At 41.4% G+C, this 15,832-nt stretch overlaps 1 protein-coding gene across 1 annotated transcript in view; it reads left to right on the top strand.

Moving 5' to 3' along the window:
* Positions 1-14,191, top strand: part of LOC147451109 (uncharacterized) — a 74,117-nt gene extending 59,926 nt beyond the window's left edge. Inside the window, exons 3-9 of the mRNA XM_086520074.1 lie at positions 11,051-11,260; positions 11,518-11,631; positions 11,955-12,008; positions 12,112-12,315; positions 12,433-12,666; positions 13,633-13,698; positions 13,852-14,191. Of these exons, the coding sequence (XP_086376200.1) occupies positions 11,051-11,260; positions 11,518-11,631; positions 11,955-12,008; positions 12,112-12,315; positions 12,433-12,666; positions 13,633-13,698; positions 13,852-14,004 (1,035 nt within the window). The 3' untranslated portion in view covers positions 14,005-14,191. The remainder of the gene's footprint in view (positions 1-11,050; positions 11,261-11,517; positions 11,632-11,954; positions 12,009-12,111; positions 12,316-12,432; positions 12,667-13,632; positions 13,699-13,851) is intronic.
* Positions 14,192-15,832: the final 1,641 nt, after the last annotated feature.

Raw genomic sequence — 15,832 nt, 5'->3', positions numbered from 1 at the left:
GTACCATAAGAACAGTACTGTGGTCGACAATCGGGCAAAAAGCAACCTTGACAAATGAAAAGGGCTGAAAAATTGTACTTGATGTAAAACTGAAGGGCGAGTCCGTCCCTGTTGTATTGGCTTCAGCCATTGAAATCCAGTCTCTTTGTTTACTCGATCTACTTGAAAGAGTTAAATGATGAACACAGAACGAACATGTCTGAACTTGATAAAGAATGCCAAGATTTTCTCCACACACATGCTGATTGCTTCTTTGAGGGCCTACCAGGCGAGTGACCTCCATCTCGTCTTGAGGATGACACCATTGATATGATTCCTAGAAGCACACCACCGAACTAGCCACCTTACCGTGTTAGGGGCCGAGCCCAGAAAGAAGAGATCATGAACCAAGTGAAAGATCTTCTGGAGAAGGGTCTTATCCAGCCGAGTACTTCACCGTACTGCTCTCCGGTGTTGTTGATATTAAAGAAAGACGGATCTTGGAGAATGTGCATTGATTACAAAGCTTTCAATAAAATTACTATCAAAAACAGATTTTTGATTCCAAGGATCGATGATATTCTTGACCGACTTCAGGGATTCTCTTGTTTCAGCAGGATTGATATGAAGGAGATGTCTACAAGACAGTTTTTTGGACAAGCTTCGGTTTATATGAATTTTTGGTGATGCCTTTGGCCTTACGAATGCTCTAGCGACTTTCAACCGAATGATGGATAGGATTTTCTGAGAGTATCGATCTTTTGTTGGCACTTTCTTTGATGACAATATAGTCTTCTCCAAGGATGAAGCAGAACATTGACACCATCTGCTACAGGTCTTTCAGGCTTTGCGGGATCACAGATTAGTTATCAATGCCAAACAGAGTGAATTTTTCTTGCTGGAGATACACTTTTTGGGACTCAGCGTCTCAGCAGCAGGAGTACAGATAGACCTGGTCAAGATTGAGACTATACTGGCGGTTCATTCGAAAGTTTGCAGAGGTAGCTTCCCCTTTGCACATACTGACACAGAAAGGAGTCTCTTTCTCGTGGGGACCGACAGAGGTGATTGCCTTTTAAACACTTAAATAAAAACTGACTACTGGACCAGTGTTGACTTTGCCAGATTTGCTAGGCCACTGTTGACTTTTCCGGATTTGCAAAAGTCATTTGAAATATATTGTGATGCTTGTGGTCGTAGTCTGGGAGCGATCTTAATGTAAGAAGGCCATGTCATTGCCTATCAAAGCCAATTGTTTTCAAGGGCATAATTGACAACACAGATTTATGAGAAAGAGCTTTTGGCAGTGATCCATGCTCTTACTCAGTGGAGACATTACCTACTCGGAGCCGATTTTACGGTCCTCACTGATCATCAGAGTTTACGCTACTTCTTGTCACAGAAGCAGCTTTTGGAAAAGCAGATGCGGTGGGCTAACATCTTGTCACAGTTTCACTTCCAAATTGTCTATGTTCAGGGACAGAAAAATTGGGTGGCATATGCATTGTCTCGGAAGCCCCTGGTCTTAGCTATTTCCGTGATTCATCATAGAAGCTTTTAGGACATGGTTGATCAATATGCCACAGATCCGGATTTTTCCGATGTATTCACTCGAATACAGAATGGGGAGGTAGTAGCGGGATATTCCATACGGGTTGGCTACTTGATGAAGAAAACGATGTTGTGCGTCACACAGTTGTTGATGAAAAAGTTTTTGATTGAGTGCCATTGTCCACCTTTTATGGGTCACCGCGGCATCGACACCATCTTGAAAGATGTGGAACGTTACTTCTTTTGGCCTAGACTCAAGAAAGATGTGGACGACTTTGTTTGCAGTTGTTTAGTATGCCAAAAGGTCAAGTTTGACAGGCGTAAGGCACAGGGATTACTACCCATTCCCACCCGTCCCTTGGAAAGTATTGCAATGGATTTCATTTTTGATCTTCCGAAGACACAAAGTGGGCATGATGGCATTTGGAGTGTCATTGACAGATTTAGCAAGCAAGATCACTTCATTCCAGTAAAGAAAACAGTCAAGCCGGAACATTTAGCGAGACTGTTCATTGCACAGATTTTCAGACTACATGGCATGCGCGAGACAATAGTCTCCGACAGAGATCCCCGATTCACGAGTTTGTTTTGGAGGGCTATTTGGGAGAACATTGGCACACGGTTCCAGTTCTCATGATCATTTCACCCGTTGAGACAGATGGGCAATCTGAGATTGCAAATTCAGTTGTACTGGATTTATTGTAGTCCTACATTTCTGATCAGAAGACTCAATGGGAAATTTTTTTGCCCTTGGTGGAATTTGCCTACAATAACACGATCCACTCTTCCAGAGGTAAGGCGCCATTTGAGATCATTGAAGATACTCTGAAGGTTCCACCCTTCCTTAGCACTAAAGATAAGATTTTTGAAGCCGACTAGTACATGAGGGACTTGGACATTGCATTTACCAAGGTCCGGAAGACTTTAGCGAAATCTCAAGAACGACATAAAAGGCAACATATCAACATTGATGAGATTTGAAATTAAAGGAAGATGATTGGGTGCTCTTACGTTTTGAGAAGGCACGCCTAAGAAAGAAAACGGGAAAGGAGCGGCTTTTTCCAAAGCTTAGCATAAGGTATTATGGGCCTTTCCAGATAAAAGAAAAGATAAATGATGTCTCCTTTAGACTCAAGCTGCCCGATACTTGGAAGAGTCACAATGCATTTCATGTGAGTCTATTGAAGCCTTTAAAAGGCGATGTGCCTGATGATGGGGAGCCTGATGAGCAACCCAAAGTGGAGGAAAGCAAGGAGATACTCGTTCTAGAATAGATTTTGGCACACAAGGACAGAAAGATAAAAGGTAAAGTGATTAGGCGGTTCTTGGTTAAATTCAAGAACTATCCTGCATTGGATGCGAAGTGGATGGAGGAGGAGGATCTAGCAGATATTCCTCAGATTTTGGAACTTTACCTTGAAGCATTCGGTTTAGCATAGTCTACTCCGATAGAACCTTGAATTCAGCAAGGGTGAATCTAGTGCAGCGGGTTTGCACAGGAGGGGAGTCACTCCGCTCGTTTGTCGACGGATTACCCCGATTTTAAATAGAGTCACTGATGTCCCCTTTGGGTTTCAGGGATACTAATGGGCTGAGTAGTATTCTGCTGTATGACTTTGTGACAGGAATTTCCGAAAATGAAAATGATTGATTTGTACTTGACTTGTTTGAGTGCAGGAACTGAAAGACAAGTTGACTGCAGCATTCGGTCTCATAAATCTCTATAGACATGATTGCAGTAAGGATTAGTTAATCGGGCATCCATGAGGTCGGGAATGGATCTAGATGCGATTACTAAATACGTTGCCGATGGTCATGGTGTGAGATTTGGAATAAAATTTTGTGTGATTTGTCATGTGATGTGACTGTCGTTTTGTACAAGTGCTAGATGTGTTGTGTCTAGTGCGTCGATACTAACAGTCAGTGTCTACTAAGAGAGTTTATGGCCTCTGCATGTTTTGCAGGCGTAATCGAGGGCGATTACAATTCTTTCAAGAGGGGGGTATATGTCACAAACTAGTAACGTGGCAGAGCCACCCCCGGAAAATGCGACGACCGCTGACGTGGCAGTGTACGGACATAGCGTACGGAACACCTGCAAAACGCGCCGACAGGCTGACGTGGCTGTAGCTAGGGAATTCCATGATTTTTTGCTGACTGTACGGAATCCGGCTTTTTACGGACGGCTGTACGGAATCCGGTTTTTAGTGCTGGCAGCTTTTGGGACAATTGCTATTTCCGCGAACATCATTGAAGCTTCAAGGATATGGCTGATCAGTATGCCACAGATCCTGACTTTGCAGACATCTTTCACCAGATACAGAACGGGGAACTAGTTGCAGGCTATTCCATATGGGACGGCTATTTCATGCGGAAAACAATGTTATGTGTTACACACAGCCTTTGAGGGAAAAGGTTTTGACATAGTGCCATTCCCCACTTTTGTTTTCGGGTCATTGCAGCATAGATATTATCTTGAAGGACGTTGAGAATCATTTCTATTGGCCAAGGCTCAAAAAGGATGTGGACGAGTTTGTTCGCAGTTGCTTGATATGCGAAAAGGTTCAGTTTGATAGGCATAAGGCACCAGGACTTTTACAACCTTTACACATACCCTTTCGCCCCTAGGAAAGGATTGCTATGGATTTTATCTTTGACCTCCCCAAGACACAAAGTGGGCATGATGGCATTTGGACAATCATCGAGCGATTTAGCACGCAAACGCACTTCATTCTGGTAAAGAAGACAGTTAAGCCCGATCATTTGGCGAAACTGTTTGTCTCACAGATTTTCCAATTACATGGCATGCGTGAGTCCATTGCTTCGGACAGAGATCCTTGGTTTACTAGTTTGTTTTGGAGTGCAATCTGGGTGAACATTGGCACGCAATTGCAGTCCTCGTCGTCGTTCCACCCGTAGACATATGCCGCAGATAGATGGGCAATTTGAGATAGCCAATTCAATGGTTTTGGATCTATACTTCGGATTGAAAGACTTAATGGGAAAGGTATTTTCCCTTGGTGGCGTTTGCCTCCAGCAACACACGGGGAAGGCGCCATTTGAAGTATTCGAGGGTGCTAAGAAGGTCCTAAATTTCTAAGCACTAAAGGCAATATTTTTCTTTGAAGCAGATTTTTGAAAAAAGTTTAGAAGGCATGTAGGGCCATCTAGCAGTTCAGAGGAGGAGAGCTCGTCCTCTTTTGACAGTGACCAGATCAACAAGAAAACCACTCTTTGGCATTCTATGCGAGAAGATGCAGTGTAGAGCCACAGAGTTGTAATTTGTTGAAGCAATATAAAGAAATAACGTAGTCTTGGAGTGAAACTCCACCACTCCATGTCTTGTGTGGATTCTCTCTCTCTTTCAATTCAAGTTTTTTGAAATACCTAACTCTGTTCAGTCTGTTCTTTTCAGTTCACGTGGTGTTACAGACTTGGGCACCCCAAGTTGTTTTCAATTCTCTCTCTTTCAATTCAGTTGTTTTGGAATGCCTAATTCTGTTTAGTCTGTTCTTATTAGTGGGCACGTGGTGTTAGAGACTTGGGCACCCCAAGTCGGAAATCACGCACGACACACGAGAGAATCTCTTAAAATACTTCACAATTTTATCACACTTTTAAAACGGAGTCGACATAGCCCGGCGTAGTTCCATGCACATAGGTACTGACCCCAAAATGTGGCGCCCTTTTTGGTATTTATTTTATATTAATGCTTGAGCAAAGCTACACCTCTCGCGGCTCTCTTTGCTCAGTTGCTCGTTAGCACAGTGAGAGGGAGAGTGGCCTTGGGTTCAATTAAAAAGGCCCTTGGCCATCAAACTCAAAAGCAAGTTTACATGGAAAGCTTCTAACTCAAAAGCTTCAAGCCCAAAAGCTGCAAGCAAAAAACGGGAGCGTCTGTACATTGCCACGTCAACTTTTGTCAACGCAAAACGCGAGGCTCTGTACGGCTTGCCACATCAGCATGTCAGTGCAAATTGCGGCGTCTGTACAGCCGCGCGTCAGCCTTCCTTTGGGGCCCTGTCGGCAGTTGGAACGACTTAGCATGCCATGTCATCATTTTGTGACATACCCCCCTCTTGAAAGAATTGTAATCGTTGTGTAAGCCTGCAAAATTAAACATAAGCCATAAATAAGTTCAATAGACAATGACTCGACACACTAGACGACACAAATCCAACACTTGTACAAAGACGACAGTCACATAGAATCCATTTTGATATAGGGGCATGATTTCTGGCAACGATTTAGCAATCGCATCTAGATCCACACCGCACCTCACTGATGTCGGATTAACTAATCTTTTTTGCGATCATGTCCATAGATTTCTCAAGACCGAAATGCTACAGTCATTTCGTAAATCATTCCATCTTTCAATTATTCCATTTTCAATCTTGCACTCAAACACAATCACATGTGTGAGTAATCATTTCCAGAATTCCAGTTTATCAATCAGACATTGAGTTCATACTGAACATAGTGTTTCAATCATTCAGTCCTAGTCATCTTATCGTTGTATGGCCATCTCATCCCTTGGGAACTCTTGATGCGCTCACCACAGTCTCATTCAATCATTCATCATGAGTCATCATCATCATTCAAAATTCATGATCGTGATCGGGTTCATTCTGGAGCTATCATTGCTTTGAATTCTTCATCATCTCATTCTCAATTTCACCTGTTATTTGTTCACAAATAGCAGGGTCTTCTAGAAACATTAATTTCATACATAAATCAAAGTCATCTTCGAAAAGTCCTATTTCAAAATTATTCATTTATAAATTCATAAAGCAAAATACTGTCAGTTCATCAGTATCTTTTTTTTTTTTCAAATTTCTATCCAGTATCTATTCAGGAGCGAGTATGTCATTGCTCAGTTTTATTTCAATCTGTCGGTCGTTCTCATTCTTATGCCTTTTTGGGGCACCGCGTAGTTATATGTCCCTGTTTCCCACAATCAAAACACTTCCCCATTTTGAGATATTCGTCTTTTTGTTCCTCTGTCAGTTGGGGTTGTGTATCTTTTTGTCTTCTGCTTCTGCCATTACTTGTCAAAGGTTGATCTATTGGATAAGTCAAGTTATCCGAATGCATAGCAAAGCCTTGCTTAGCATGTCCCATCGACTGTTGCATGGATTCAGATTTTTGTAACAAGCGTATCTCTTTTGGCAGTCCACAACAAAATCGCTCGATTTGCTGCTTAAAATTGATCTTTTTAAAGGATGAAGCAGGTAGAAAAACATCCCAAAATCTCTTGCAATAAGTATCCAGAGTATCTGCCTTGGCCATCCGAAGATGATTCCAGGCGGTAGTCACCTCACGTTCGTAAGTGAGCCACGAGGAAATAAAAAGTCTCTTGAACTTTAGCCTCTTTGTTGGGGCTTCTTTTCGTAATAGAAGAGTGGACTATCATGTCTGTGAATTTCCTTTCAAATAAGATGCTGCCCTTCTAATCTTGGATTGCTTTGAGTAGCGCCCTCCAAAAAAAACTATGTCAAACTGTTGAATAAAAGCGAGGGCCTTGTGCACATCTCGAAAACCTGAAAAGGTATCAAATTTTATTGCTTGTCCGCCCTCCTTGAATTCTTTGGTCTTCTTGCTCTTATCTTCGAGAAAGTTGTATTGATTAGCTCTATAAAAGTGCTTCCTCTTAGAATAGGACATTTGGTCGTCAAAGTCCAAACTCTCAAAAGAGGATGAATCCTTCTCTAAACTGTCAGAAAATTTCCGAGATCTGTTGTTTTTCTTGGCCTTCTTCTCGCTCTTTCCATGCCTTTGGTCCTTCTGTCATTTCTTGTGCTTTCTATCCTCATCATTGGAATCACAAGAGGAAGAGCTGTCGGAACTGTCAGAAGAGGATGGGGATGAACTGGACACACCCTCGTAGCATACACGCTTCTTCTATTTTCATGCATTTGCAAAAGAAGACAACCGAAATAACCAGGGTAATCTGTTCCCTTGCTGCATCTCTTTGGAGGCTTCGTGGTCTTCAATATTTGGTTGACTCGTCGTTCGATCACATCATCAAGTTCATCTTCAGTGTACATCCGCGGGACATGTGGTTTCTTCAATACCGACTTTAATGGGGACTCGATGGCCTTACGCCATTGGGAATGCACCTCGTCAATTGGACGCCGGGTCAAAAATTTCGCGTACTGGGGATCCTTCGAGTACTGTAGCATGTGCTTGGCACAGGTATCGACCTGCTATTGACGTTGCATCTCCATTCGTCCATACTCTGTAGGTCGTGGAGGCTCGTACTCTTGTTCCGATTGACTATTTGAATTTCCCGTACTTTCACCTGATCCGGAGTTGACGGGTGGGTTTGTCTTGTTCTTGCGGGATTCGTCGCTTGAATCCATGTGTGTCGTGGTAAAAGGATCGGATTTCTTGGTAGAAGAGAAATTGGCTGAGCTTTGATACCACTGTTACAAACTTGGGCACCCCAAGTCCGAAATCCGGCATGACACACGAGAGAATCACTTAAAATACTTCACAATTTTATCACACTTTTAAATTGAGTCGACACGCCCCGATGTAGTTCCGTGCCCAGAGGTATTGGCCCCAAAATCTGGCGCCCCTTTCGGTATTTATTTTTGTATTAATGCTTGAGCAAAGTTACAACTCCCGCGGGCCCTCTCTACTCAGTTGCTCGTCACCACACTAAGAGAGAGAGAGTGGCATTGGGTTCAATTTAAAGGCCTTTGGCCATCAAACTCAAAAGCAAGTTTACATGAAAAGCTTCTAACTCAAAGGCTTCAAGCCCAAAAGTTGCCAACGAAAAAAAGGGCGTCCGTACATTGCCACGTCAGCTTTTGTTAGCACAAAACGCGGGGTTCCGTACGGCCTGCCACATCAGCATGTCAGTGCAAATTGCGGCGTCCGTAGTACGTACAGCTTGCCTGCCAACCTTTTTTTTTTATGCCTAGTGTCCCTTGGGGCAGGTGCCCATAAGTTGGAACAACATATAGCATGCCATGTCATCATTTTGTGACACGTGGTGCCATTTTGTTACACATCTCATCCAAATCGAACTCTTGATGCACTAGGATCACATTCACAAATGACATAAATCATTTAGCCATCAAATCCCAATCTCATTGATCTCTAACAGATGTCTAGATGCACTAAATTCGTCGTATCAATCATCGATATCACCCTTGTTGGTGAGTAGAGACAAAATTCTGTCGATATTTCACCTCTCGCACTTAAACAAACACACATTTGCAAGAATATATCAATCAATTAGTTCTTAAGGGATTTCCATTTCAATGTATATCTTTTCATAAAGTCATTCGACAGAATACTGTCTAGTGTTAGCTTGTCAATACCCCTAAAATCTCATGGAGAAATTAGTGACTTCAGTCCATCTAGGTAATCTGTGACAAAGGAATGGAGTGGCTCCCCTCTTGCGCAACACGCACCGCACCAGATTCAACATGTTGATTCGACGTGTACTCAAGGAATAAACAATGCTAAACCAAGGTACAACTCTCGTAACTGAGGAGAACGTGCTAAGTCTTTCTCCTCCATCCGCTTTGCATCAAGAGCCAAATAGTTCCCGTCGTTGACCAAATTATCGGTGGTTTAGTTTACCCTTCACTTTTCTTTCCTTGTGCCCTAGGACTTGGTTGCTGCTGCTCTGGCTCCCTGTCCATGGGCACATCACTCTTGAGTCTTTGGAACTCTTTGATTTATCATCAATTGTTTCTTGAGATTCTTTGTTGGGATACTTAGCTAGAATGTGCCCAACCTCTCCACAGCCATAGCATTTGCCTCCTTTGAAGTAGTTTGCACGCTGCTCTACTGTCAATCTCGGCCTTGTGGATTCCTTCTTGTGCTTCTTGCCCTTCTTTTTCTTCTTATAAGACTCTTTTTCAGATGGCTTGGACATTGGCTCGCCCATCGCATAAGTCAAGGAGCCTGCGTGCATGGAGAAACCGTCCATAGCATGTTCCATGAGTTGCTGAATGCTCTTGGACTTTTGTTTCAAACAATAGGGCCGGATCTCTTTAGGTAATTCTCAACAATACCATTCCATCTGCTTGAGAAAATAGATCTTCTGAAAAGGAGCAATTGGCAAAAAGGTGTCGACTATAAGTAGCCAAATTGTCATCTTCGTGCATCTTTAGATGGTTCCATGCTGTAGTCACGTCTTGTTCGTGGTGTTTTGTTAACCATTCCGAAGAAAACAATTTCTTGAATTTCACCCACTTGGTCAGTGCTTTGCTATAGAGAGGAAGAGTTGTCCACCATGTTTGAGCATTCCCTTTTAGAAAAGATGCGGCCTTTCGTACTTAAAGAGGCTTTCGAGAAGTTGCCTCTAGAGAAAGTGGTGTCAAACTGCTATATGAAAGGAAGAGCTCGATGGGAATCTTTAAAGCCCGAAAAAGTGTCAAACCTCACCGCTTGAGCCCCATCCTTGAACTCCTTAGTCTTCTTACTCTTCTTTTCTAGGCTTGTAACAGGTGATTCTTCTTACCATAAACCATACCAAAAGTGTGGGCATCACTGTCTGAAGGTTGAACTGTCACAGGTGGAAGAGGTCTCCTCTGAACTGCTAGATATCTTTGTGTGCTTTCTTCTTACCATAAACATTACCAAAAGTGTGGGCATCATTGTCTGAAGGTTGAATTGTCAGAGGTCTCCTCTGAACTGCTAGATCTCTTTGTGTGCTTTCTAGACTTTTTCTTTGTTTTTGCTTTTCTTGTTCTTTCTTTGCTTCTTCCGCTTCTTCTCATTCTTGTTGGAACTGGAGTAAGAAGAACTGTTGGAATTGTCAGAAGATGACTTGGATCATCCTCAAAGCGAACATGCTTCTTGGATTTGATAGCCTCCTCAGAAGTAGATTTCCAGCTCAAATAGCATGATCCTCTGACTTGCTGCCTTTCTGAGATTTTTTAAAAGCTTTCATCAACGTGTTGAGCTTAGTCGAACTCTTCTTGTGAGTATAGTTTCTGTTTTTCTACATCCGTCTTTGCCTTGTTCTAAGAATAGAAAATGAATTATTGGATTCATGTTCAAATTGTTTAATCCACACTTCTAAGTGAAGACCATCAGTTCTTGGAAAAGAAAGTGGACTTAGGAAGCTGAGTGCCTGCTTCTTGAGAGGGGTTGTGGAAGACGTGTCCTTCCCTTGCCTTTAGGACCTCCCGGCCAAAATGTAGATCACAAGCAAGGAGAGTGGTTCCAATAAAAAATGAGTATAGATGATAAGAATAAAATCAACACAAAGAATGTAGGGCTGAAACTAACAAGTACTGGCAAGGAATAATGCCAATGAACAAGAGAACCGTGCGGGGTGCCCGTGTGCATCTGTGTACGTGCACACGCACATACTGCACGCATGTAGACACACATGACATGCAGCGGTAGCCAATTGCTGCAAGTTTTGTGCACAGGAAATATGTTCTTCAAGTCAAATACTTGCTAATATTTTTGCTATATGCTTAGAGGTTGTCGAAATTTAATACTGGTTATTTAAAGACAGCCAAAGGGTAATTATGTGTGGTTTTTGCAGGTGCTAGAACGACAAACAGATGCAGAAATGGCAAAAATAGATTGTGATGATGTGTTAGATCAGAATACTCCACCTTTGCGCAAGCATCGTACACTAGCTTCAGTTGTGAAGAATTGCAAGTCTGAGCTTCAAAGGGCCCATGCCAAGGATCTTGCCTGTCAAGGAAAGCTGAAGCCTATGCTTGATGATCGCACTGTTTTTGATGCGCAAGTAAATCAACCATACACCAATTTGCAAGATAACACACATGCAGAAGGCTGTTTGTTCTTAATTATGTTTACAAACTCAATTATTGCCACGGTCTTTTATGTATTTGCTAGTAAGTTTGCATGTGTATATGCTGTTGCATCATGCATACGATTTTCTACATGTTATTGTGGTTGCGTACATTGTTCCCTTGCTACATGCATGCCAACAATTTCATTTTGAGGATTTGCAACAAGCTTCTTTCGTCTGTGCTTTGTTAGGTGGATACTCTTGCACGAACCGTTGCAAAGAAGCATCATGAGTTTGATGAGCTCATTTTTATGTATCATGATGCCTGTCGTACTCGTGAAGCGGCTAGAGGTCAACTTCAACAAGTAGGTATGTCTCTGTTTTCTTTGATGTGAAAATAAATATCCCTAGGAGCACGATGGCAATGCTGAGCCATACCATGCGTGCGTGCGTGTGCACACACATAACGTGTCTTGTGAGTCACAATCTCCTTTTCAACAAGCTTCTTTTTGACAAACCAAAGCCAATCTAAGTTTGTAGTTGATAAGGAAACTGATGGATTGGTGGCACCAATTTTGGCTTGTGCATCTTCAAGTCGAACACTTTTGTGCGTAGTTTTCAAATGCTGCTGATTCAGCAATGTTTCTCTATGCTTGTTTAGCAAACTTACCTTGTAAAATGTTTTCAGGTTCTGAAGGAGAATTTTGAGATTGGAGTGAGATATCATAATCTAATTAGACAGGTGATCGTTGACGTCAACCCTTGTTGAATATGAAATCCTTAGCGATATAAGACCTGTCTATAGGTATATAAGAAGCCCTAAACTTTTTTTGACTGAAATGCAGCCTGCCAAAAGTAGTAATAAGAGAACAATCGCTGAGGTAGAGGAAGCTATAGCAAATCTCACCACTCAATGTAGATCGAAGAGCATGAAGGAGCTTTACATGGCCCTGATAGAGGAACAGAGAAAACATATTTATATGCAATATTTCAAGCATGAGTTGCAAGAAATGGTAGACAATTTGAAGCATGGATCCACCTCTGCCAAGGTAGTACCGTTCATGTGAGACTTAGCTGCATGCATGCACGCTTGCACATGCGAGTGCACACGTGCATACACACACAAATAAATTCGAGATGACCTTTTTGTGTTGATCTAACCACAGAGCTACCATGAGAAAGTGATCAAGTTAAAAAGGCGAGTGTATAAGCCAGTGGAGTCCAGAAGTAGATTCAGAAGTCCCTCAAATGATGATGAAAATGCGACATCTGATGAAGCTTCGAAAATCAAGAAAAGCACTAGCCTTGGTAAAGAAGTTGGAACGAAGCATAAGCTTGGCAAGATGATTAGAGGAATGCAAAAGCTTATAGAGAAGATTCAGGAAGGAAGGCTATATAATGTAAGGATACGTATTCCAACACCATCATAATCACTGTTGTATGTTATGGAACTGTAACAAGGGGGTTAGCAGGGCCTCTAATGCTAAAGACCTATCATTTGCAGGTTGAGCTAGGATTGCTTGAGTGCATAATCTGTCAAAATTTTGTATCGCTTAGAAAGAGCTTACTGCTCCTCATACACCTGCCCAAAGTGGAGTTTTTTGAGAGAGTGAATCGCACAATAGAAGAGAAAATTTTGCACATACGCAAAAATTCGGTGCTCGTGTTCCTGACTTCGAGAAAAGCTTTGATGCACTAATAGAAAAGGCATCTGTAAGAGACTTTGTCTTATAGGTGCATGCATAGTGTACGAGTTGCAAGAAGAAATGGTGTTGGAAGGAAAGCCACTCTTGAAGTGGAACAGACTAGTAAGAAGCATAATAACTAGCTGACCTTTCCTAATGTCATATAGGACAATTGGTATTTGAAATAACTGCCTCATATTTTCTGCCTTGTCCACTCAGTACAGGATTATGCAACAACGGTTTCTAATATCCATAAACCCAGGCTGCCTAATTTGAAGCCTTTCTAGAGTTAATTGTTGTTTTACCCAAAAGATTGTAGTTCAGTTGGTTAAGCCTTCATGATGCAACCCCAAGGTAGAGGGTTTGAGGTTCATGAACTACATTCGATGGCTGTCACCCACTTCCCCATCGAGAATTTGTTCCCCCAAGTATAGCCCCTTGTGGATTAAATGTACAACACTATGTATTCATCAACACATAGAGTCTCCCTACTTCCCCTGTGCTGATGGTTTATTTTTAAAGTTTCATAATTTCATAAGGACTGCAGACATGATGATCAAAATATTACATGGATAACCATTTTGGTTTAATGGGTTAGGGATTGAAAGCTAGCATGAAATTCCTGTTGCCTCTGGATTTTTATTTACAAAATAAGTAGCTTATGTGTGGTTTTACCTGCAGAGTGAAAATGAACATCTTAAGAGAATATTGGTGCATCTTGAGCAGAAATTGGTGCAAATACTTCAGGTTGTGCTACCTTCAAGCTATTTTGTTTCCTGTATTTTTTTTCTTTTTTAATTTCAAGCTTTCTTTCACATGCGGAATCCATGCTTTTGAGCTGCAAACATAACATATTGAATATTGATTGTGTTTGAAGACCAAAACTGTGTGTGAAAGCAGGGACTACAAGGCTGGATGGGGGAAAAGAGAGCAGAAAAAGCCAAGGAACACTATGCCAGGTTTCACCGAACAAGTATAATGATTAAAGAGAATTATGAGAAAAGACATGGAGCAAGTCATGAAGATGACAATGAGTCTACAGCAAGTACTTGAAAGCATGTAACATTGTAGTAAAACTAGCCAAGGACAATTGCATGCATCATTGTAATAAAAAGAAAAATTGCCTTTTAGAAAGGTCTTTCCTTTCCTTAGCAAAGACGGATCATTTACATGTATTACCTTGAAAGATCATTCATATACAAATGTGTCTAAGGCATACCCAGAAGACTTAATATGCTAATATTGGTATCTTTTAGTAAGTGTTGGTCCACAAGTTCTTCAACTACACCTATAAGCTACTATCAATGTCTCCAAAACCCATCGGTTTGCTAGAGGATTCCTCTGGATTTTTTCTCAGATAACAAGTGTGAAGAAACTGGAATAACTTGTCACCCAAGTGTGGTCAATTAGTTATCCTAGTTACCTCTAGAATGTCAGGTCTTAAGTTCAAGACTCATCGGACCGAAGTTTGAGGTCTCTAGGGATAGTTTCCCACGACGTTAAAATACTCTTCTTCTTCTTCTTCTCCTCTCTCTCTCTCTCTCTCACACACACACACACACACACTCAAAAGATAGCATACCATCAACATAAATAACATCATGACACAAATGGATAATTATATATACTAGCTTGAAAACATGATCAAGGCAGTTTTACATGGGGCATAACAGTTAGGAATCCTCTAGTGGCTTTCTAATTAGTGCAGTGTTTTAATGATTCCATGCGAGAAGAGACGAGAGCAATCTTGAGAAAGAATGTGCAAAAAGAAGCAACCCTCTATGTTGATGGCTATGCCACTCTTATTGACATTAGCCACCTTCCTCACACCCTAGCTTTTGCCAAATGACCCAAAGAGCAATGACCTTCCCTTTGTGAGGATTTGCATTTAATCACGTGATTGTTTTTCTTTCATTTGATGCATGGATCATAAAACAAGTAGCTCCAATGTCAATAGAAGGGGGCCATTTTGAGCAATCAACAATGCAAGGGGGAAGACCCATTATGTTGGCTGCCTCTTTCTCCCCTTTCTCACCCTCCCTATGAGAGTGTTGGAATGTGAGCCTTTGGCGGTGGTAGGTACTCGTTCCAATCAATCATCAAAAGGACCCACTATTGAAGAAGAGGAAGATTAGGACATGGGGTGGAAGTCGAGTATGTGCCAAAGCTCGCTTGGTGCCCCTATGGCTCAAAGGTGTGCATGAATTACCAAGCTCATAATTGTTGAATTACCAAGCATGTTACCTCATGTCAAGGCTTTGCTTTAAGTTTCCCTCTTGTTGTGTTTGTAGCTATGCCACGCACACCACAACCACAATTCCAAAGCTCAATTCTAACCATAATTGGTCAAGGCTTATGCATGGCTTATGACCACGTATATAAGATCAAATGGAAGAGCTAGTACATTTTGTTTCGGATACATATACAAGAAACTTCAAGTAATCAACATTAAATGCCATTCAAGATTCATGCAACAATCAGATTATTGGACCGTGTTTAAAGAAACCTCGTTCACTGTAAGCATCAATGATTGAATTGATTGACCTTGAAATTTTTTTGGCATGTGCATTTTTCTCTCTTTGTCTCTCTACCCATTTAACATCAAAAAATAATCTATTGATTATTAACAAGAAAGAAAACATATAGTAGAATTCGTGTTTCAACATAAAAGAATATCTTGTTTTATTGAACTATATTGTACACTTCGTGTTCCAACATAAAAGAATATCTTGTTTTATTGACATTTATGCAAACTGTGCTCGGTTCTAATTAATAAGATGTATAGTAGTCTAGTGTTAGAAACAAGTATACTGATAAACTAAAAAATTAGGCTGGAGAAAGAGGAAGCTTTATTTCTACATCAAACAACAATGCAATCATC

The sequence above is a fragment of the Adiantum capillus-veneris genome, chromosome 9, assembly GCF_014529385.1.
Source record: "Adiantum capillus-veneris isolate H3 chromosome 9, ASM1452938v2, whole genome shotgun sequence".
NCBI classification, from domain to species: domain Eukaryota; kingdom Viridiplantae; phylum Streptophyta; class Polypodiopsida; order Polypodiales; family Pteridaceae; genus Adiantum; species Adiantum capillus-veneris.
Note: the sequence above shows the minus strand (reverse complement) of the source record. Positions and strands in the feature narration are given on the sequence as shown.